Genomic DNA, 20,512 nt, shown 5'->3' on the forward strand with positions numbered 1-20,512 from the left:
TCTTCTTCATGCTTAACATTTCCCTTCCGCGACTCAAGAATCTTTTCAAAGATAGTCCCGAGTTCGATTTTCCCTCGTTTGTGATTTGATTACAGCTTAGATAACAATCAACGCATACATGCTCACCAAAGTCGGTCGAGAGGTCTTACGCAAGACCCCCCACGATGTCGTGGTTCTCTCTGCCGTAAGAAGTCCGATAACTCGCGCCTTCAAGGGCGGATTCAAAGATCTGTGGCCGGAGGAGATCTTGATGCCGGTACAATCTCAATTGTATATTTATCAAGTGTTTTTACACGCTAATTCATGGCAGGTAATGCAAGCAGCCGTACAAAGAGCCAAAATCCAACCGGGCGATGTAAATGACGTTCTCATCGGAAACGTACTCGCAGAACTTGGCTTCGCCAAAACAGGTCGCATGGCTCTGAATGCAGCCGGTTTCCCGAATTCGACTACCTTCCATACTACCAATCGACAGTGCTCAAGTAGTCTGCAGGCTATTACGCACATTTCGCACGCTATCATGGTTGGTCAAATTGATGTTGGTATGGGTGGTGGCGTGGAGAGTATGACGCGGTGTTATACGACCCGCGGTATCCCCGTTGATGTTTCGCCTACGTTGAAAAATTCGCCTATCAAGGATGCAAGGGATTGTATTATGCCTATGGGCGTTACGTCAGAAAATGTCGCGGAGCGATATGGTGTTTCTCGCCAGGAGCAGGATGAGTATGCCGTGGAGAGTCAGCGACGGGCTAGCGAAGCGCAGAAAAGCGGATTGTTTGAAAAGGAGATTGTCCCGATTAATGTTCGATGGATCGATGAGGAAACTAAAGAGGAGGGCGAGAGACTTATCTCTCTCGATGAGGGTATCCGTCATGGCGTGACTTATGAAAAGCTAGCTAAGCTCAAGCCGGCATTCAAAGAGCACGGTGGAAGCACGGCAGGTAACTCGTGAGTTTTTATTTCTTAATAACTTGTTTCATTGTCTCACTACGCCTATAGTTCGCAAATCTCAGATGGTGCATCATCTGTCATCCTTGCACGTCGCTCATGGGCCGAAGAGCGCGGCCTAAAGCCCATCGGACGATTCGTCGGTACTCAGGTAGCCGGAAATGCGCCCGATGAGATGGGCATTTCTCCCATCTACGCTATTCCCCAACTCTACAAATACACCGGCATTGAGCAAAAGGATGTTGACGTCTTCGAAATCAATGAGGCTTTTGCCAGTCAGACTCTGCATATTCTGAGAAAACTCGGATTGGACACGGCCAAGGTTAATCCCAAGGGTGGTGCTATTGCTTTGGGACATCCTGTTGGCGCGACTGGTGGTCGACAGACGGCTACGCTATTTGCTGAGCTGGAGAGACAGGATAAGGAGTTGGGCATTGTGTCTATGTGTGCAAGGTATGTTTTCGAATCCCTTTCTGCCATTTTGACAATGAAATCTGACCTTTTGCCACATATAGTACTGGTCTTGGTGTGGCATCACTATTCATTCGAGAGTAATTGCTCGAGTATCAAACCCAGCTTGCGGAGAAGTATCGGTGAACTGAAGCCGAAGCATGCGGCCCCGCGAATTGGATTGTAAACAAACCCCACATAAATTTTGCTGTACATAGGTAGCTAGAAAGTGCATTGACTCGAATTGACCACCATTACAAACTACATGAATGGAAAACTTGATAATTCAATGTTGGCTCCTTCTGCGGAAATCCGAATACCAAATCTGTTTTTTATTGAAAGCAATGCGTATTTTACGATAAGAAAGCTGATAAGATTCTTCCCCGCACGCTGTAGCCCCACAAGATGGGGCATTTACATGGGTAAAATTGGAGAAGCTGGTATTCGTATTTACAGTACTATGCAAACATGGCTGTCGGCTTGTTCAGTAGGAATGAACTAGTTTAGAGGACAGTTGAAATTGACATTAACAACTTGACAATCATTCTACTTGACTGGTATCATACTAGTACTATAATGTGTATGAATGCTCGATGCTGTAGATTATGGGAGAGCATACCTGTATTGTGCCTGGTATTGAGGAGAAATGGCCCGGACCCGCGTTACCATAAGATACAGCCAACTAGTTAATGTGGGTAATAATTCTAGAGAAGCTATCGCAGATTCCAGCAATCGTCCCTTCTTTCTTTCGTCGAGTCAACTCCAGACTATCGAATCAACATGTCGTCTACACTAATGAATCGAGTAATTAGAGCCGGAAAATGGCATTATGCGCCTACAAAGGCGTCTGCACTGTCAATTCCTCGCCATGCTCACTTGACCCCAGCTTCCAACGCATTTCAGAGATACCTACGACAACAGCAAACTCGCACATTGGGTTCAGTCAGCGCTATTGATTCCGTCATCTTCAGAACCCTTTTTGGCACAGAGGAGATTCGACAGGTTAGCACACTTTCGATCCTACTGAAGCAGAAAATTCCATCTAACTCGAGACATCTGGAAGATATTCAACGACGAATCCTACATAAAACGCTGTGTCGACGCTGAAACAGCCCTAGCCCGCGCACAATCCAAATGCAACGTAATCCCCCACCAGATCGGGGCACAAGTAACCCAAAACGCAGTCGCATCCAAACTTGACTTGGAGCGATTACGCCACGAAACTGAGATTGTAGGATACCCAATCTTGCCGCTTGTACGACAATTGAGTGCTCTCTGCGGCGAAGAGGCGGGKAAATATGTGCATTGGGGTGCGACGACGCAGGATATTATGGATTTAGCAAGTGTGTTGCAGATGAAGGATGGTTTGGTGGTTGTTGAGCGTTTGTTGAGGGATGTTATCAAGACGTTGAGGGAGCTTTCGGAAAAATATAGAGATACCCCTATGGCCGGAAGGACGCATTTGCAGCATGCTTTGCCGGTTACGTTTGGCTACAAGTGTGCCGTCTGGTTGTCTGGTTTCCAGCGCCATTTGGAACGTCTCCAAGAGCTCAAAGATAGGGCTTTGATGGCCCAGTTTGGTGGTGCAGCTGGTTCGTTGGCTTCGTTGGGTGACGGGGATGACGGACTTCGTGTTCGGAAGGCTTTGGCGGAGGAATTGGGTCTGACGGATCCGTCGATTACCTGGCATGTCGCTCGCGATGGAGTTGCGGAAATCACCAACTTCTTGGCTCTTCTTGGTGGATCAATGGGCAAATTAGCTTTGGATATCATCATCATGAGCTCAAATGAGCTGGGCGAAGTTTCGGAACCATTTGTGCCTCACCGCGGTGCCTCCTCGACGATGCCTCAGAAACGTAACCCGATCTCTAGTGAAGTCATTTTGGCTGCTTCCAAGATTCTACGTTCTAATGCTGGACTAGTTCTTGATGGAATGGTATCCGACTTTGAGCGTGCGTCGGGTCCCTGGCATTTGGAGTGGGTTGCTGTGCCCGAGAGTTTTGTTATTGCCGTTGGTGCTTTGTTTCAGACTCACTTCGCTCTTTCGGGTCTTGCAGTCAACACTAAGCAAATGCTGGACAACCTACATTCTACTCGTGGACTGATTGTTGCTGAGGCTGTTATGATGGGTATGGCGCCGTATGTTGGACGCCAGACAGCACATGATATTGTATATGAAGCATGCCGGAACAGTATCGAGCAGGATAGGTCTTTGCTTTATTGTTTGTTGCTGAAGAAGGAGGTTACCTCCAAGATGAGCACTGAGAAGCTTGAGGCGTTATGCAATCCTGAAAACTATTTGGGTGCAGCACCCAAGATGGTGGATGATGTATTGGCTGTCAAGGATTTGTAATTATCTTAGCCTTTGATCTACAAAAATGTAAATACACTGGAATTGATTGCGTAATAGACCCATTTTGAGAGTAAGCATCTGGCTATCCCTGAATACTCACCTCCAAATTCGGCCATACATTAGTCACGCTTTTCTGACGTTTAGTAATAGGGTCTTCCGCCGTAGTAGAGAGGAATTAGGGCAAATGGTGGCCCCACATCCAGTTCTTCCCCAGGCTCAGATGCCCTGACTCTACTCAGGGAGAGAAAACAACTGGAGAAGGCCCCACTATAGCTCTAACAGCTCTCGAAAGCTGTTCATCATATCTGCTGAGTCTTGTGGTGCTCAGCTCAGTCGCTTTCGATGATGGAGGTGGCTCCCCTGAGCTGAGGGTTAAAGTGGGAGGGAGAGGGGATGGGGATAGTCCATGCATCAGATGGATTACTATGTCACTCTTTCCATATTTGATAGTAGAATAAAGACTTGATAGCCAGCTGGCCTGCTTTCTCATATCAACTTGCACAACTAGTACTCAGTGTTTGGACTATTTTGTGAAGCATTGCACTCTATTGATACCCCTTTCTCCTTCACAAGCACAATGGCTGCGACACTACCCCCCGTCAAAGAACGGAAACCTATCAAGGACCTCCAAAAGGTCTTCCACTACTCCGATACACAGTCCCGAAAACCGACTCGCGACAATGACCCTTACGAATACCAAGCTGGATGGGGTAACCGTTTCCAGTCCGAGGTGATCMCAGGCACACTACCTGCTGGCCAAAACAATCCGCAAGAGGTCCGCTTTGGCTTGTATACAGAGGGTATCACGTACTCTGCATTTGCTGCTCCTCGTCATGCCAACTTTAGCACTTATATGTACCGTGTACGTCCGGCAGCTGCTCATAGTATGTGTAATATGTGACGTCCTTTGAAGAACGCCTGTCATGCTGACTTGATAGGTGGCTACACAACCAACGTTGAGACCAAAGCACACATTGAGAATTGCTTCCTCTCCATCAACCCCAAAGTAGAGATACTCGCCGAACAAGCCGAATGGGCACCGTTCCCCCTCCCTCCTGAAACCGAAACTATTGACTTTGTCGACGGCTTACACACACTTGGGGGTAGCGGTGATCCAAACCTCCGCGAGGGTATTGCGTTGTATGTCTTTATGATCAATGCTAGTATGGATCATCGTGCCTTCTGTAACCTCGATGGAGACTTCCTACTAGTTGCACAACACGGCAATCTCGATATCCAGACGGAGTTTGGCAAGATTTTCTTACAGCCGGGGGAGATCTGCGTAATTCAACGAGGTGTGCGGTTTGCTATTCGACTTGGACCAGGACATAAGGAGGCCCGGGGCTACATCACGGAGATCTGGGGTTCGATATGGGAGCTGCCTGATCTGGGACCTCTGGGAGGTCATGGTTTAGCCAATCCTCGTGACTTTTTGTACCCTGTTGCATGCATTGATGATAATTTGCATGAGAACTGGACTATCGTCAACAAGTCGAATGGGAAGTATCATTCCATTGCACAAGATCATACACCATTCGACTTGGTGGCGTGGCATGGCAATGTCGTTCCATACAAGGTATTAGCCTTCCCCTTTTTGTCAATTGATTGCAAGCTGACAGGAATAGTACGACCTGACGAAATTCTCATCCCAAAACTCAACCTCCATTGACCACACTGACCCTTCAGTCAACTGCGTCCTTACAGCCAAGTCCCGTGACCCAAACACATCGTTAGTCGACTTCCTCTGGTTCGGACCTCGCTGGGACGTCGCATCAAACACATTTCGGCTACCATACTTCCATCGCAACTCAGCTACGGAGTTTTTGGCGAGTCTGTATGGTAATGGGCTGGGTCGTTCTGATGATTTCTTGCCTGGTGGTGGTAGTGTGGAAGTTAGCCATACGCCTCATGGAGGTTTTAGTGAGGGCTATCAATTTGAGATGCGTGTTCAGGAGAATGAGCCTCGGCGGATTCTTGAGAGTGAGCCTTCCCCTATTTGATGGATTCTATTTGCGATATGCTGATTATTATAGATCAAATGACTATCATGGTTGAAAGTAGTCGTAGCTTCCTCTTTACAGAATATGCCCGGGGCGGATGCGGCACTTTCCACAATCAAGGAACAGACCCTAAAGTCTGGGACGTCCTCCCGGTTAGTGTACTTTACAGGCGTATTGCTTTCCATTTGACTGACATGAGATTTACACAGGACAAATTCTCCGCCTATCCCGGCATCCAAGAAATTCTGGCCCAGGTCAAGGCCGATAAAGCAGCCCGGAAGGAGCGTCAAGAAATTTACTATAATGACGACAGACTCGCCGAGCTGATCAAGCCAGTTCAGAGCCAGACAAACAACAGCGACATCGGTGTCGAGATGAAGAATAGCGTTGTTGAATCCGTTGTCCCTACTGCAGATGTTAATGGAACTGCTACAATCGAACCAATTAGTTAGGGGCAGTCGTCGCTATACCTAATGTTACGATAACGATAGACTGATATGATAGCGCGTTTCAATCATTCCTCTGAAATCTCTCCTTGTATGAAGAAGATGCTCGGTGTGTATGCCGATGTGAAAGACCGGGGAGAAACCAATAATCCCGGGGAGAAGACGTAACCACGTGAACTTTTGAATATTTTGTTCCATGTGAAAGTCAGCTTCTTGGTGTTCAATATAACCACCAATAGGATATGATGACCGGTAAGTCGGTGTAAAAGCGCACGAACTAAGGTCCTCGAATATATATAGGGATGCCATATCTCTGCAAGATCATTCGCCAAACCTCTCTATCAACTAGAATTTACCCCATGGGGTCGCCAACCACGCCTACACCAATCGCCATGAGGCATATGCGCCTCGTCCGGAGTCCGGACCATTAACCCTATGTATTATTAATGCATGTCTCTCATAGTCTCTCACAGGATGACTTGCCCTGCGACCTGGGGTGAGAAAGATCCGCGAGCTTATTGGTGAATAGCTTCGTTCGGCACTTGAGAGTTCACAAAAATCCCGATTCTGCTTTACATATTCAAAACACAGCTATATAGCTGCGCTGTATTCGATCCTGAGCTTCTTTGTACTCCAGATTGTACACTTCATAGAATTGAGATTCCTGGTCAAAGTTGATTTGATTGGGCTTAGATACAAATGGCATTGTAAGAAATACCATGTCAATACAGAAATCCACTTTATAACCGTTATGATTGGTAGAGCCCACAATTACCCTGTTTTGGAGCTGTAATTACAACAACCGGCAATCCGCTCATAGGGCCAAGTGCCGTTCCAACTACAACCACCGACTTGGAATTGGAATCCCATTTTTCCAGCTCGTCACCTTGCAAATGACCCCGAATGCTTCATCTAATTACAGCACAGCTATACAGACACCATATTCATCTTGAGTCTATTAGTCGGTAGTTTAACGACTCCACACTGCCACCATCGCATCTCCGCATTTTTTCCAATGCCCTCTCCCGCTTCTATTTTTTCTCTCCGCAACACCACTATATCACAGCTTCAGGCGTATAACTCTAGATCGCCATGGTCCTGAGAAAATGTGAAATTTGCGATCGAAAGTTCAAAAAGACTGAACATTACAAACGACACGAACGGTCTCGTATGTTCCCATTTCTATCAAGGGATCCCATGAAACTGACAGTAGCAGACACTAAGGAGCGTCCGTATGAATGCACCGTGTGCCACAAAAAGTTCTCTCGCAGGTAATTATTGCACCTTTTGTGGAAAACTAGTATCAAACTCATATCTTATGTACCCAGTGACGTACTGAGTCGCCATGCAAAAGGGCATATACAAAATGCAAATGGCCCCACAAGTGTCAACAGCGCTGCAAAGAACACCACAGCAGCGACTACAACGACAACACCCCCGGTTACAGCTGCTGATGCTGTCGGTTCTATAACGGTTGTTACGCCAATAAATACGGGTGCCTCTAATCTGGCCGCTAACCTCCAGATTCCGGCCGATCCTAATAATATACAAGAAGAACAACAGCGCATGTCGCTAGTCAATATACACTCATCTACTGCGAGCCACCAAGACAATGACGCACAACATCACTTTATCAATACTACCACTGGTCCTAGACCGGCCAACAACAGAACTTCTGTCCCCGTTTTTCCGCCAACCCCGAGAGACGTGCAGATTACGCCTCCAGGTGGACTATCGTCTAACCTAGACTTCCTCGCAGATATCTCCGCACACCAACCCCGTACGGAACCGGAGATTAACGCGATGATGATGGACGAACAAAATCCAGCTTACTTTGGCTGGGAGGATGTTTCCGCCCTCGAGACTGTCGAGCAGCAACAGCAAGCCCAACGTCCAATTACCTTTGATCCGATGCCAAATGAGATGCTGCAGCTGTGGCTGGAACCACGAGCAGATAGCGTATCGCATCACAGTTCCTCGATTGATTTTATGAGGAATATGAATTTCATAGAGGAGAATTTTATATCTCCCGGAAGACGTGATAGTCGCTCAATAGATCCCAACAAGGCTACCGATGATATCCCCAATGAGCGCTTTACACGTGTTGAGCGCACTTGGGTGGCGCCTGCCAACTTGGTGGGACGATTGATCAATAACCTCTGGCAAGATGTTTCGTGTTATGAATCCGATAATCTCTTTTCAGTCCCGCAATGGCAATCCTTGAGTCCGTCAACCGGCAACTATCCCGGAAGTAGGTTTGGTCTGGATGAAGAGTGCAGGTCGCAGCTCCAGCATGCCTTTGGCTTGTCGCCTGCTTCTATTGCAAGTATCAATTCCGCCACACCTAATGACGTTTTATCTCCAACGGCATCGACGACAGGTTCAGGATCAATTCCGACCTTTCCACCAGCTGAGATTCTCGATATGGCGCTTGATCTATATTTCCGACACTTTCACCCTTTAGTACCGTTTGTACATTTGCCGACCTTTTACGCCAAAAAGACCAAGACACCCCTCCTTTTCGTCATGTGTCAGATCGGAATGATCATTTTAGGGACCAAAGGCACGACCAGCTTCGTTTCGAAGACTTTTACCTGCTCCCTGGAGAGGATAAGTTCGGAACTAGCTAAATGTGCTATTGGGAATGAGACGTCGACAGGGTTTGTTTCTACCTTCGCCGCGGCTTTGCTTATGTTGAATCTAGCCGCTATGACTGGCGTAAGTCGTCCGCAGCTGATCCCATCCATCGAAGCTAAATAAAATCTATAGGAAAAATCACATATCCAACAATCTCAGATGCTTTACATCAATCTCATGTCGGTATGAAATAATAGTTCACGGATACGACTGCTTGGCTAGCATCACTGACAGATATAGATCGCCCAACGACATGGACTTTTCACTGCTGGTGAAGGTCAATCGGTAGACATGTCTCTATTTGAGGCTGTCCCAGACCTTGAGATGAGGTGGAAAGCATGGAGTAGGGTAGAGTCAACAAAACGGTGAGTCTTTAATCCTGTTTTCAGTGATGCTGTCTAATAAAATAGTCTCATTGTCGGGCTTTTATTGCTTGACTCGTGGTTTTCGTCATTCCTCTCGACAAGCCCGATCATTACACCAGATTCAGTACAAATTGTGCTTCCATGCCATGAATCACTTTTCCAGGCCAATTCTTCATCCCGCTGGATGCAACATATTCGCGGCGGTAAACGGATTATTACTTCCATGGTCAAGTCGCCAAACGAAACTACCGCCCTACCAGTGCTCGATGTTCCAGTTGATGAGTTTTGTATGCACGCGCTGCTGGCGATGCTTCAATTGCGTCTGTCAGAGGCATACCACCGTATTCTTTTCAAGCGACCCAGCTACCCGTTCGCTCCCTGCCACACATATGCCATAGATGGTCGAGCGCGATGTTTGACATCACTACAAGTGCAACTCATGAACACATACAGCGAATCGCTATCACGCATGAATCCGAATTGCATCATCATGTGGCATCATATGTGCATGGATCTGACAGCTGACATCCAAAATTTCGAACTAGCTGCTGGCCGAAACGGGGCAGGTCCCGCTCGCAAGGCTCTCGACGATATTACAGCTTGGACCCAAACACCCGCAGCACGTCGCGCCTGTCTACATGCAGCACAAATCTTTAAGGCAATCTCGAACCGTAGGGCATCCGATGATATCATGTTCCACTCTGTCCACGCACTATTCTCGGCTGCTCTCATACTAGGACTGTACATCTATATGGTCCCACGCGCCGCCGAAACACAAGCAGGCGCCACCTCAATCGAACTGTTGGATGACATTGACTGGCAACAAGTCGGCACAGAAGGATTCGCAAGTTTCATGGAGCCGCATGGCAGTCCGTCATCGAGAACAATGGACGATCAAGCGATTAACTTCATTCGTCATGGTGGAACGATCTATGTTCGCGGTGTTCCGCATCAGGGCGGTTATCAATCTGCGCGGCGCATATTTCTGGATTATGGTGGCTTGCTCAAGGATACGGGGAAATGGAGTGTGCGCAAGTTCTCTTACGTGCTTCATATTATGAGTGATGTTTTGATGGATGTTGATTGATGGGCTCATGATGTGATGAAATATGACTTTTACGACATGATTTAAGACATGTACCAGCCTGGTAGACTGGTTATGCGGTTGAGCGAAAGGATATGGGTTCCAGCCATGGATACAGTGCTCATATGGCCGATATCCAAGGCAATCGCTCCGTTAACCAGTCTCCGCGTCAGGGCTCTGCTCCGAGCGTCAAGAAGCCGATTGCACGGCGGGACAATGTTGGATTGTATCCATTTGGTGCGTGTAATTGAGTAATGAATTGAGGCAATGCGGTGTATATATTAATATTCTGTATATATGACTCTACGATACTACCTAGGTAATTCAGCTATGAGCATTGGAATGACCTTCTTTACACATCTCTATTTATACATTCCCGTTTACATCCCAGCTATATGAAGGCTATCGATATAACAACCCCTCCACCATCTCCCCAATTGCCAACGAACTAGTCAATCCCGGAGACTCAATCCCCAACAAGTTCACAAACCCCTCAAACCCATATTCCTTATCAATCACAAAATCCTGAAMCCCCTTTCCCGCCGTATTGGCGCTTCCCTGGCCTAATTTCGGTCTAATACCGCAATAATCAATCTCTATAGCATCGACGTCGATAGCAGGTAAGTAGCGTCGAATCTCGGGCAGGGCTTGCTCGAGGCGTGCTGGAGACGGTTTGTAGTCTGTCGGGTCGGTGGTCCATTCTACATCTGGACCGAAGCGGATTCTGTTACCCATGTCTAGCGTCAAATGCGTTCCTAGACCGCCATGACCCGGTACGGGGGCAGGGTAGATTAGTGTTGATGGTTTAGGTCGAGAGGCGCCGTAGGAGAAATATGTCCCCTTGGCGTAGAAGGGCTGTCGATGTAGTGAAGGCGGAAGGATCATGTTACTTATATGACACGCATAAAGTCCAGCAGAGTTGATGATCGTTTCTGCCGTTATCGATGATTCTTCTTCCTGTCCTGGCGAAGATGCGAAAATCTTATATCCGCCTTTCCCATTATCGATCGGATCAATGCGCGTTACTTCCGTCTGAAATGCAATGTCTCCTCCCAAATTCTCAAAATCGCCTTCAAGACAGGCCATTAGTGAATGAACATCCACGATCCCTGTCGTGGGGGACTCAACTATCCCTGCCTCAGCGCGAACGTCAGGCTCTATACGCTGCGCTTCGTCTTGACTCAAAAATCGAGTCGGAACACCGATCTTTTGTGCATGCACATGCACGTTCAGGCAGGCCTCCCATTCGACATCGTTCTGGGCAACGATCCATTTCTTCGTGTTTTTGTGTGGAATTTGTTTCTCGGCGCAGTAGGCGTATAATTTGTTCTTGCCGTCGATACAGAGGCGGGKTTTGAGCGAGTCGGCGGGGKAGTAGATGCCCGCATGAATGACCTGTTATTTGTCAGTCTGGCCAATGTAAAGGAAGAGAAATAGAATGTATACCTCTGAATTGCGACTACTCGTTTCCGTGCCTACGGCATCGTGTTTCTCGAGTAAGATCGTGCTCGTGCCTTGTCGTGCGGCGAGCTGGCGGGCAATCGCGAGGCCGACGACTCCGCCGCCAATTACCTGTTGGGTTTTTTCCATGTCAGTAGACTAGATGAGAATCGTAGAGACTGAAGCCAACAAACCGCATGAGTAAAGTCTGCATTGTGCCGCTGACTGGTTGAGAACGAGTGCGATTGTTGACTTTTGCGTTGGAGAAGTTGGAGATGACGGAGAAGTTGTCTGCGGGGAGAGGCTAAAGCCATTGATCTGTTATGCTGTGCGCTAGGCCAGTAGTTAGAGGCCAATGTAATATAATTGTATGATACCTGTCTTATGAAAGTAGAAAATGCAAAAGTCGATGCGTGAAGAATAAGTAGTAGCTGTTGTCTGATCAAGATGACTCCAGTCGATCGGAGACTTATCCGTTTCTTATCTTTGTTATCGATAAGACAGATAATCCTAATAGCCGAGGCCGGTTCGTGATCACTCGAGTTGGGTGGTTGTTGATCTAGAATGGCTGGGGAAACTCCCATTCTCAGTTAAAAAAAACTGCATAGAAAATGTTGAGGTAGGAAAAGTGAATTAGACAGTCGGCAGTAAGTATACAATAAAAATATGGGACGAATAAGAAAGACACTGTCAGTCAAATGACAAAGATGGGTTTCCACTGCAAAGGAACAACATTGACCGCAAAGCAAAATACCTCCATTCTACTTCTATTCATATACACGCAAAGACGATATCTTCCACTTCCTGTCAAATAGAAACACACCCCTATTTCTCATTATTCAAAGCCTAATTATCCTAGTATAAAATAAGAAGGGTAAGAACAATCGGAGAAAAATAAGGATACAATTTCCCTAATCGCACCCACAACGCACCACACCACACACAAACTCAGATGGAATGATGACCTAACTGCAAAAAGAGAAACTTTTACCGAGAAGCCGGGGATATCAGAAAATGGAAAAAGGAAAAAAAAAAGGTAAAAGAAAAGTCATACTAAAAGAGATAAGAGGAGAAAAAAGGAAAAAGCGTGATCATAAAAATTAACATGATGTCAAATCTTCAGAGCCTTAAGGATGAGGACGGAGCCACTCGCATAATCGCCCACTAGCCGAGGGTCTGATTATGATTTGTTCTCCTCGGAGGCCTCTTTGGCAGCTTCCTTGGGCTTTGCGTCAGCGGGCTCATCGGTACCCTTGTTCTTCATGTATTCGTCATAAACGTGGAGAGCTTCGTCAACCTTAGCGCGTAGAGCAGACTCATCATCGATGCTAAGGAATGTTAGTATAACCTTAGATTCTAGTAGCGAGAAAAGAAAAAACTTACAGGCCAAGAAGTTCAGCGTTGTCCATCTCAAGCAGCATACCAGTGATCTTGCCAGCAAGCTCAGGCTGCTGAGCCTGGATCTTAGGGTACAATGCCTCACCGAGCATCTGCTTCTGTTGTTGAGGAGGAGCTGCGGTCAAGGCTTGTAGGGTGAGAGAGCCAGGGGTTCCTTCTGGGGCAGCAGGGGCTCCAGCCGGGACATTCTGACCACGACCTCCAGGTCCAGGTCGCGGAGGCATACCGCCGCGACCCTGGCCAAAGCCAGGTCCACCACGAGGGCCACCAACGTTGGGAGGAATGCCTTGAGGGACTTGTCCACGACCGCCAGCACCGCGACCGAACTGAACCTGTGCCATCTGAGGGTAGGCCATGCCGTTAGGAATGCCTCCAGGACCAGCCTGCATGGCTCCAATAGGGATGCCTTGGCCGAAGTTCTGAGGAATTTGCTGGTTGGGTCCACCAATACCACGACCACCTTGTTGAGGGAAACCGCCAGGGTACTGGCCTGGTCGTCCACCGGGGATACCAGCCATCACCATACCAGGTTGGGGAGCGAAAGCCATTCCACGCTGGCCAGCGTTGCCAGGGAGGAAACCTTGTTGGCCAGGTCCATAGAAGACAGCGGGCTGCATGTACTGTAGGGATTATTAGTATCAAACGCATCACCGCGATCGATCATTTGACTTACAGGTTGAGGCATGCCAGCGGCAGCAGCGGCCTGCTGCTGTCTAATGGTGTTACGAGCCTGGATGCTTGCTTCAAGCTTCATGGTGTTAGTGGCAGCTTAAAAACATACGGACATGGTAAAATCTTACCTGACTCTTGCGAACATCCTTGCGCTGGGCGAGAGCAACGTAAAGGGGCTTGCCGTTGACCATTCTCTGGTTCATCTCAGTGACAGCCTTGGAGGCTTCGTCGGGGCTCGAGAAGCAAACGAAACCGAAACCCTTGCTCTTTCCGAAGAGCTTCTTGTCAGACTTCTTGCCTTCAGACTTCTCCTCGTCTTCGGTCTTGTCGTTGGTTTCTTCCTCCTTGGCCTCCTCACCCTCTTTCTCAGAAGATTCCTTGCCCTCTTCCTTCTCAGAGTCAGAACCAGCGCCAACAGTATCACGCATGACCTTAGCAGAAGTGATGGTACCGAATGCGCTGAAAAGCTCGCGCAGCTTCTCGTCATCGACATCATCTGTGAGGTTCTTGACGTAAAGGTTGACACCCTGGTACTTAGAAGCCTTCTCAAGACGAGCGGCCTCGTATTGGCGGCGGAGTTCCTCCTCGCGCTCATGCTTCTTCTGGGCACGGCCGACGTAGAGCTTCTGGCCGTGGAAGTCCTTGTCGTTCAAGTCATCGACAGCGGTCTGGGCATTCTCATGGTCGACGTAATTGACGAACCCGAAACCACGGCTCTTTCCACTGTCGTCACGGCTGATGGTAGCAGAGGTAATATCACCGAACTTGCCAAAGAGATCACGGAACTCCTCGTCAGTAACCTCAGGGTCGATGTTCTTGACATAGACGTTGGTGAAGTTGGCCTTCATTTCCTCGAACTTGCTCTGGCGGTCCTTCTTGGAGATGTGGTGACCGACGAACACCTTCTTGTCGTTAAGCAACATACCGTTGACGTGCTTGATGGCGTTGTTGGCAGCCTCGGCAGTCTCGTAGTGAACGAAACCGTATCCCTTGGAGTTACCGAACTCATCCTGAGCGACCTTGCAGCTGAGAATGTTACCAAAGGCGGCAAAGGTGTCGTGCAAAGCTTTGTTGTCGATGGCGGTATCCAAGTTCTTGATGAAAACGTTACCCTGGCCAGTCTTGCGCAAAGCGGGGTCACGCTGAGACCACATGATACGGCAGGGACGACCCTTGATAAGAGTGTAGTTCAAATCCTCAAGGGCGCGCTCGCCATCAGCCGTATTGTTGTAGTTGACGTAGGCATATCCGAGGGAGCGACGGGTAACAGCGTCACGGCAGACTCGAATGGAAGCGACCTGTCCGATGGAGGAGAAAAGCTCGAAGAGCATGGCCTCGGTCACGGAGGGGTCAAGTTCACCAACGTAGAGAGAGGCGGAATGAGGCTGGTTGGGGTTGGGAGTGGTAGCGGCATCGCTGGACGCGGTGTCAGGGGCAACGTTGGTGTTGACAGTGGTGCCGTTGGAGTCGGCAGCGCCGTTAGCGTTGTCGATAGCGGGGGTGGTAGCAACTTCAGCAGACATTTTGAAGATTTTTTATCGTTCCTGTAATAATGAGAGAAAAAAAGTATTTATATTAGCAATGAATAATCGCGACAAGGGCGTTGAATGCTGGCGACGAAGGGTTTTATCTGTCGAAGAGATAGTGACGTACAGATTTGAAAAAAGCTGAAGAATCCAGAAAATTGAGTCTGTTCGAGATACGAGAGTAATGCTTTCTCAGGGCCGAGCCTGCAAAAAAGAGAACCGCGTCGTAAGCAGGACAGTTAACACACACCGGACTCGAGAGGAATCGATGTGGTGATCACGAAGAAATTGCTTGTGTGGAAGGAACCGATAGTGGCTTCTTGAACACAAACAAAACACACAGTGATGGCTTTGAAGGTGGAGTTGAAACGGGGGTTTTTTCAAGGATTTTTCGCTTTTTTTGTCTTTTTCTGATTTTTTTTAGGGATGAAAGAGAAGAAGAACTAAGAGGAGGGGGGAAGAAAATATTGCCAAATCCTTAGCAGAGAGGGATGTGGCAGGTGGTGGTTTCTTTTGGCCCAAGGAAGGTCGAAAGGTAAAAGGTTGAAAGGGAAATTTTGTGAGCGGCTAGCCCGTTTAGGAAAGCTTGGAACGTCTTTGCTCACAATTTTTTTTTCCTGGGCCTGGTTGCGGTCACGTGAGCGTGGTGGGTTAGCGAGGAAGAAGCCTACCCAGGGTTGCCAGACAGTGGGAAGTCGCCACCAGGGACGTGCGCTCTGATTGGCCGGGTTCATATACAAAGAATACACTCTTACTGAGTCTTTCATCTCTTCATTGACATTCCTTCTAATCTCAGGAAAGACAGGCACGGCTCAAGCCACCAGGTCTAAAAAAAAGGTTCCTACAAAAATCACAAAGGCGAGGCTGATAAGCAAGCAATATGAAACAAGAAGCGGGATATGACAAGCGCCTAAGCTATGCATCAAAAGATCTGAAGCATTCCGGTCTTAGCTGACTGACAATGAAGGAAAAGGAAGGAAAAGGAAGGAAAAGGACAGAAAATACTTCAACTCAAGTCAAACCCAGCCCCCGAGTTGACGGCATACAGGAGTTTCTGCCGCAGAATATGGGCAGTAGAGTAACGTGGAAGCTTCAACAGATTCACGCAGGTGCTGGTGCTGGGCAGTCTGTCTTGGTCATCGCTGGAATCCCGGATACTGAAGCGAGGGTTCAAATGGCTGAACCCCAGCAGTGGCGCGCGTGGAGTCGAAGTCACAAATTTCAGCACCTTTTGACGCTCCTCATTGGATAAGTCTTGCATGACTTGCCAGAAAAGCTGGATAGTGGGATGTTCCTGGTTGTCATCGCCAATAGTGTATACACCACCGTACAGTGTGTTGCGTCGGAGGTCAGCGACATCGATCTCACCAGCATCACCACCGACAAGGGTCTGGAGTTCTGACTGGTTGAACATAGATAGCCACGAGGGCTGAATAATGTCACCAAGTCCTTTGAGGAAAGCGTTTGTTTGCGGAGCGGGCTGATTCTGAAGCCTATGGCGAGCAATGTAGGATATGTAAACGAGCCGATTCTGGTTAGTGACTGCAATGTTGGCACCACCGGGCTTCAGTTCTTTCGTAATGATGCGAGATTTCGATCCGGGGATAGGGATGGTATCTGTGACGGTGAAGTTCAGGGAAAAATCTTCAACATCGCCAGGGTAATTCTTCAATTGAAGCTGCAATCAACATTAGCAAACTGAAAACAAGTCATCCAATAGACGTAAACATACCAGTCCCTGATACAACCCTTCATCCAGATCTCTGAGATCATTCAAATTGGCCCTATATGCTGATTCCCGTCGAGCAGATGTTGATCCGCCAGTCAGGGCCCATTTGAGGAGAAAGAAGCCCGCAAATTGAACATCAACAAGAATGCCTTCGTAAAGACACTTTCCGACCACGCGGCCTAGAAATTCGTAACGCTTGAGTAGATCTCGCACGCCATCTACAAATTGAGGACTGCCTTCCGTGATGCCCAATTGCCGCATGACTTCTTTGCGTTGTTCCACCGCCGAAGGATTAGGGTAGAGGAGATTCTGATCGTTTTCGACGAATAAATCAAGGCCGTTCGACGGACCATTGGACGGCATAAATGCTTCATTGGTGATACTAGTAAGAAACTCTTTCGTTACTCCACCTCCATCGATTCCGGCCTCTGTCGCACCGAACTTGTCGATGAAGCTAATTTGAATTGGCTCTTTGAGACCTTCTCCAAGCTCGTAGAACTGATCAAATGCATCGTCGAAAACACTTTCGCGGTGAATGCTCGCATGATGGCGACTGAGAATATCTCTTGCTGCGGCATTGTCATCAAGTAACCGGCCCATGGATGCAGCAGACACCGACATGCGCCAGGAATCGGGATCAATAAAGCCTTGTCTCCGTCGCATCTGATCCCGGTAGATAAATTCTCGAAAAATTTGTACTCGCGTGGCGAACGGAATGAAGAATGGCATGTTTCTCAGAATTTCAAGTCGCGGTGCAAGTGCTTCCAGTTGTTTTCGTCGAACTGCTTGCTGCTGGTGACGCCGGAAAGCTTCAATGCGTCGTGCCTGTTGGGCCCGTCCGGTACCGATCAACTCGAATGACTGAGATGGCAGTTCATCCACATAGTTACTATCCTCGTGCTCCTCATCTTCTTGAAGTTGGTGTCGATTTTCCTCCTCGGCAACTACTGCTGAGATGAACCCTTCCATATCGAATCGCGACGTCATTAGCCAGTGACCTTCGGGGAGAAATTTGCGGCGAGAGCTGTATCACACGTTAGCTTGATCATACCATTGACGAGCATCAAAATGTAACAGAACTTACTCTCGCTCATGAATCATTCTCAAGAGCCCAGTGACTAGCCCCCTAAAATAATCGAGTGGAATTCCAGTAACTCCAGGCAGACCCTTCTCCTTGTTTCTTTGTTCCAACTCTCGCACACTCGGCAATGGCTCATTTTGATTGCTGGAAGGAGAAAAGTATTTCATGATACTACCAGTACTTTCAACTTCTTGTGTCTCATTGAGATCGGCCGCGTTCCAGTACAGTGTGAATCCCAAATTCTTGAGGAAAAGTGTCAAGAGCTTCACGTCTTTTAATGACAATGCGCTTTCCCGCGTCCAGGAGGATGTTGTGTTCACCCCCGTTAAAACCGCATCATTGGAAAAGAACTCTTCATCATCCATGACCTTCAACAAAAACGTATATAGCTCCAAGAACAATAGGATGATCGTCCAGTCCTGGTCGCGTTGTGTACTGTTTGTTGCATCTCCGGGTGATGGGCGTAGCAAGGCAAGGACTCCGTTCGAGTCGCGGCTGATCTTGGCAAACAGATCGGTCGAACTACTCAATCTCCAGAAATATTTGATCGCAGGCATTCTCGCGCCGGGCTGTGATGTCGAGGGGTTCAAAGAAGTGGTAGATCCTAAGTAAAGCCACATGCGAATATCGTCTCCACGTCGAGGGAAAACTCTCAGAAGCGTCAAGGCGTACGAAGCCAGAGCTTTTGCGTCATCTGAAACAAAAGAATCAACCTGAGAGAGATCATTTTGTGGTTCACTAGGTCTAACTTTGTAAAGTAAGCCTGTGATGCTACTCTGGTTCACAAGACTGCTAATTTGATCTTCGATGAAGGGGTGCAGTGGCGGTTGCTGTACTTCGTCGTTGTCGAGCGGATCTTCCGGCTCCAGACGCCTGGATAAAAACGAGGCGACCGAGTTCAGCAGATTAGAGACGACTTTAACGAACTCAGGCTCTGGGGCTTCTTCCACCGAGCTTCCGCTGACTGCAGACCGACGGAAGTATATGAAATATGCCAAGAGCCACAAGCGAGATTCCAAATCCGAGTTGCTCAACTGTTTCCCAGTAGTTCCCTGAGAGTAAGAGTCCAAAGATTTTGCCAAAAGTCTGTAGTTGATCTTAGATACTATCGTGGCAAGCTGGCCAAGATGACTTCCGAGATCCGGTATCGTGAGGTACTTGCGAGCAAACCATTCATAAGCATTCGAGGTGTCTGCTGTAATGGGCTGTAACAGTGCGAGTGTGGTGGCTACTAATTGATCTATAGAGAATCCTAGCTTCTTCGACAGCGTGTGAGCATCTATAGTCAAAGCCGTCATCACGATGTAGTACTCTTCGGCAAGTCTAGCCATCTGTCTCGGGACGAGATCAATCAAGAAGCAGAGTGACCGCAACAGCAAGTCGCCCGGTAGGTGTGACTGTCTGGTTGGAGAAGCCAGTTTCAGCGTGAGCCTCAACGTCATCTTCGCTAGGCGGGCAAGCAGCAATGTCCATCCTTCTTCATCCGACATCGTAGACACTTCTTCCAGCGTTTTTCGGAGAGCGTTCGAGAGATAAAGGAGGCGTAAGGCGTCGCTGTCGTTGGAAGCTTCAAAGAACTGCAACAAAAGTCTAAGTTGTATCCGACACTGGTCCAGGGACGAGTATGCCACCGTCGTATGTATCAGGTCGACATCCCCATCCTCAAAACTGATGTTCGTACCGGCTCTCGTCTGTTCGTTCGTATCCCACTCCGCTCTCCAGGCGTTGCGAGCCGCTCTTCTGCTCAGAAAGCCCCGCCATATTCTCTGCAAAAGACGAGCTGAGTTGAGCCGGTCTCTTTCCTGTTGTCTGAGCGCTCGCTCCTGCTGTGCAATAGCGAGTGTATTCTGGGCGCCGAAGCCATGCGGGGTTTGTCGACCGGATGCTGAGGACGCGGCGAACGGGTTGACGTTGCGGCCGGAGAGATTCACCTGCCTCGGCCGGCGAGAGCTCCCAGTAAACGACTGGAACATAGCTGTTCGGATCAACTGGGCGAGACTACCTTGAGATTAGCAACTCTGGGTTGATAATTTCGATACTCTGATTCATCGCTTTAAAAGATGGGGGCGAGCATTTTGATGATCGAAAAGGTGACAGGCGGAGAATGAGATGTTTGTAGTGGTGGTTGCGGACGATGAGTTGGATTTGAGAAGCTATGTCATAGGCTAGCCCGGTCTGTGTCTAACCCTTATCTCTCGGGCTTGACTTTAGGGTATCTGCCCGCCCAGGCACGCCGGTATCAAATTGCTTTCTTGCCACAGTACATTAGTAATACTTGCAGAAATGTAGCTAGAACATTCATGAGGACAAAGCGATACAATTAAGTATTTACTTACTCAACGAATATGTTGAATGACTCTGCAGATATAGGCTATCGCTAACG

At 48.2% G+C, this 20,512-nt stretch overlaps 5 protein-coding genes across 5 annotated transcripts; 2 read left to right on the plus strand and 3 right to left on the minus strand.

Moving 5' to 3' along the window:
• Positions 1 to 118: 118 nt before the first annotated feature.
• On the plus strand, positions 119 to 3,751 carry BHQ10_010071 (uncharacterized protein; the record flags this gene model as incomplete). Its single annotated transcript, XM_040872661.1, has 5 exons — positions 119 to 256; positions 311 to 948; positions 1,000 to 1,401; positions 2,211 to 2,400; positions 2,462 to 3,751. The coding sequence occupies 5 exons, from the start codon at positions 119 to 121 to the stop codon at positions 3,749 to 3,751; spliced, it is 2,658 nt and encodes an 885-aa protein (XP_040738573.1).
• A 577-nt stretch (positions 3,752 to 4,328) lies between these two features.
• On the plus strand, positions 4,329 to 10,286 carry BHQ10_010072 (uncharacterized protein; the record flags this gene model as incomplete). Its single annotated transcript, XM_040872662.1, has 9 exons — positions 4,329 to 4,635; positions 4,690 to 5,327; positions 5,377 to 5,731; positions 5,785 to 5,903; positions 5,961 to 6,198; positions 7,552 to 8,915; positions 8,967 to 9,017; positions 9,075 to 9,199; positions 9,245 to 10,286. 9 exons carry the CDS (start codon positions 4,329 to 4,331, stop codon positions 10,284 to 10,286), a joined length of 4,239 nt encoding a protein of 1,412 aa, XP_040738574.1.
• Positions 10,287 to 10,685: 399 nt separating this feature from the next.
• Positions 10,686 to 11,873, minus strand: BHQ10_010073 (uncharacterized protein; the record flags this gene model as incomplete). The annotated part of the gene is made up of 2 exons (XM_040872663.1): positions 10,686 to 11,678; positions 11,730 to 11,873. The coding sequence occupies 2 exons, from the start codon at positions 11,871 to 11,873 to the stop codon at positions 10,686 to 10,688; spliced, it is 1,137 nt and encodes a 378-aa protein (XP_040738575.1).
• Positions 11,874 to 12,903: 1,030 nt separating this feature from the next.
• On the minus strand, positions 12,904 to 15,316 carry BHQ10_010074 (uncharacterized protein; the record flags this gene model as incomplete). The annotated part of the gene is made up of 4 exons (XM_040872664.1): positions 12,904 to 13,051; positions 13,107 to 13,741; positions 13,795 to 13,869; positions 13,922 to 15,316. The coding sequence occupies 4 exons, from the start codon at positions 15,314 to 15,316 to the stop codon at positions 12,904 to 12,906; spliced, it is 2,253 nt and encodes a 750-aa protein (XP_040738576.1).
• A 1,009-nt stretch (positions 15,317 to 16,325) lies between these two features.
• BHQ10_010075 (uncharacterized protein) lies at positions 16,326 to 20,102 on the minus strand (the record flags this gene model as incomplete). Its single annotated transcript, XM_040872665.1, has 3 exons — positions 16,326 to 16,997; positions 17,052 to 18,072; positions 18,133 to 20,102. 3 exons carry the CDS (start codon positions 20,100 to 20,102, stop codon positions 16,326 to 16,328), a joined length of 3,663 nt encoding a protein of 1,220 aa, XP_040738577.1.
• Between the last annotated feature and the right edge of the window lie 410 nt (positions 20,103 to 20,512).

This window comes from Talaromyces amestolkiae, assembly GCF_001896365.1.
Source record: "Talaromyces amestolkiae strain CIB chromosome Unknown scaffold29.1, whole genome shotgun sequence".
In the NCBI taxonomy this organism is placed as follows: Eukaryota; Fungi; Ascomycota; class Eurotiomycetes; order Eurotiales; family Trichocomaceae; genus Talaromyces; species Talaromyces amestolkiae.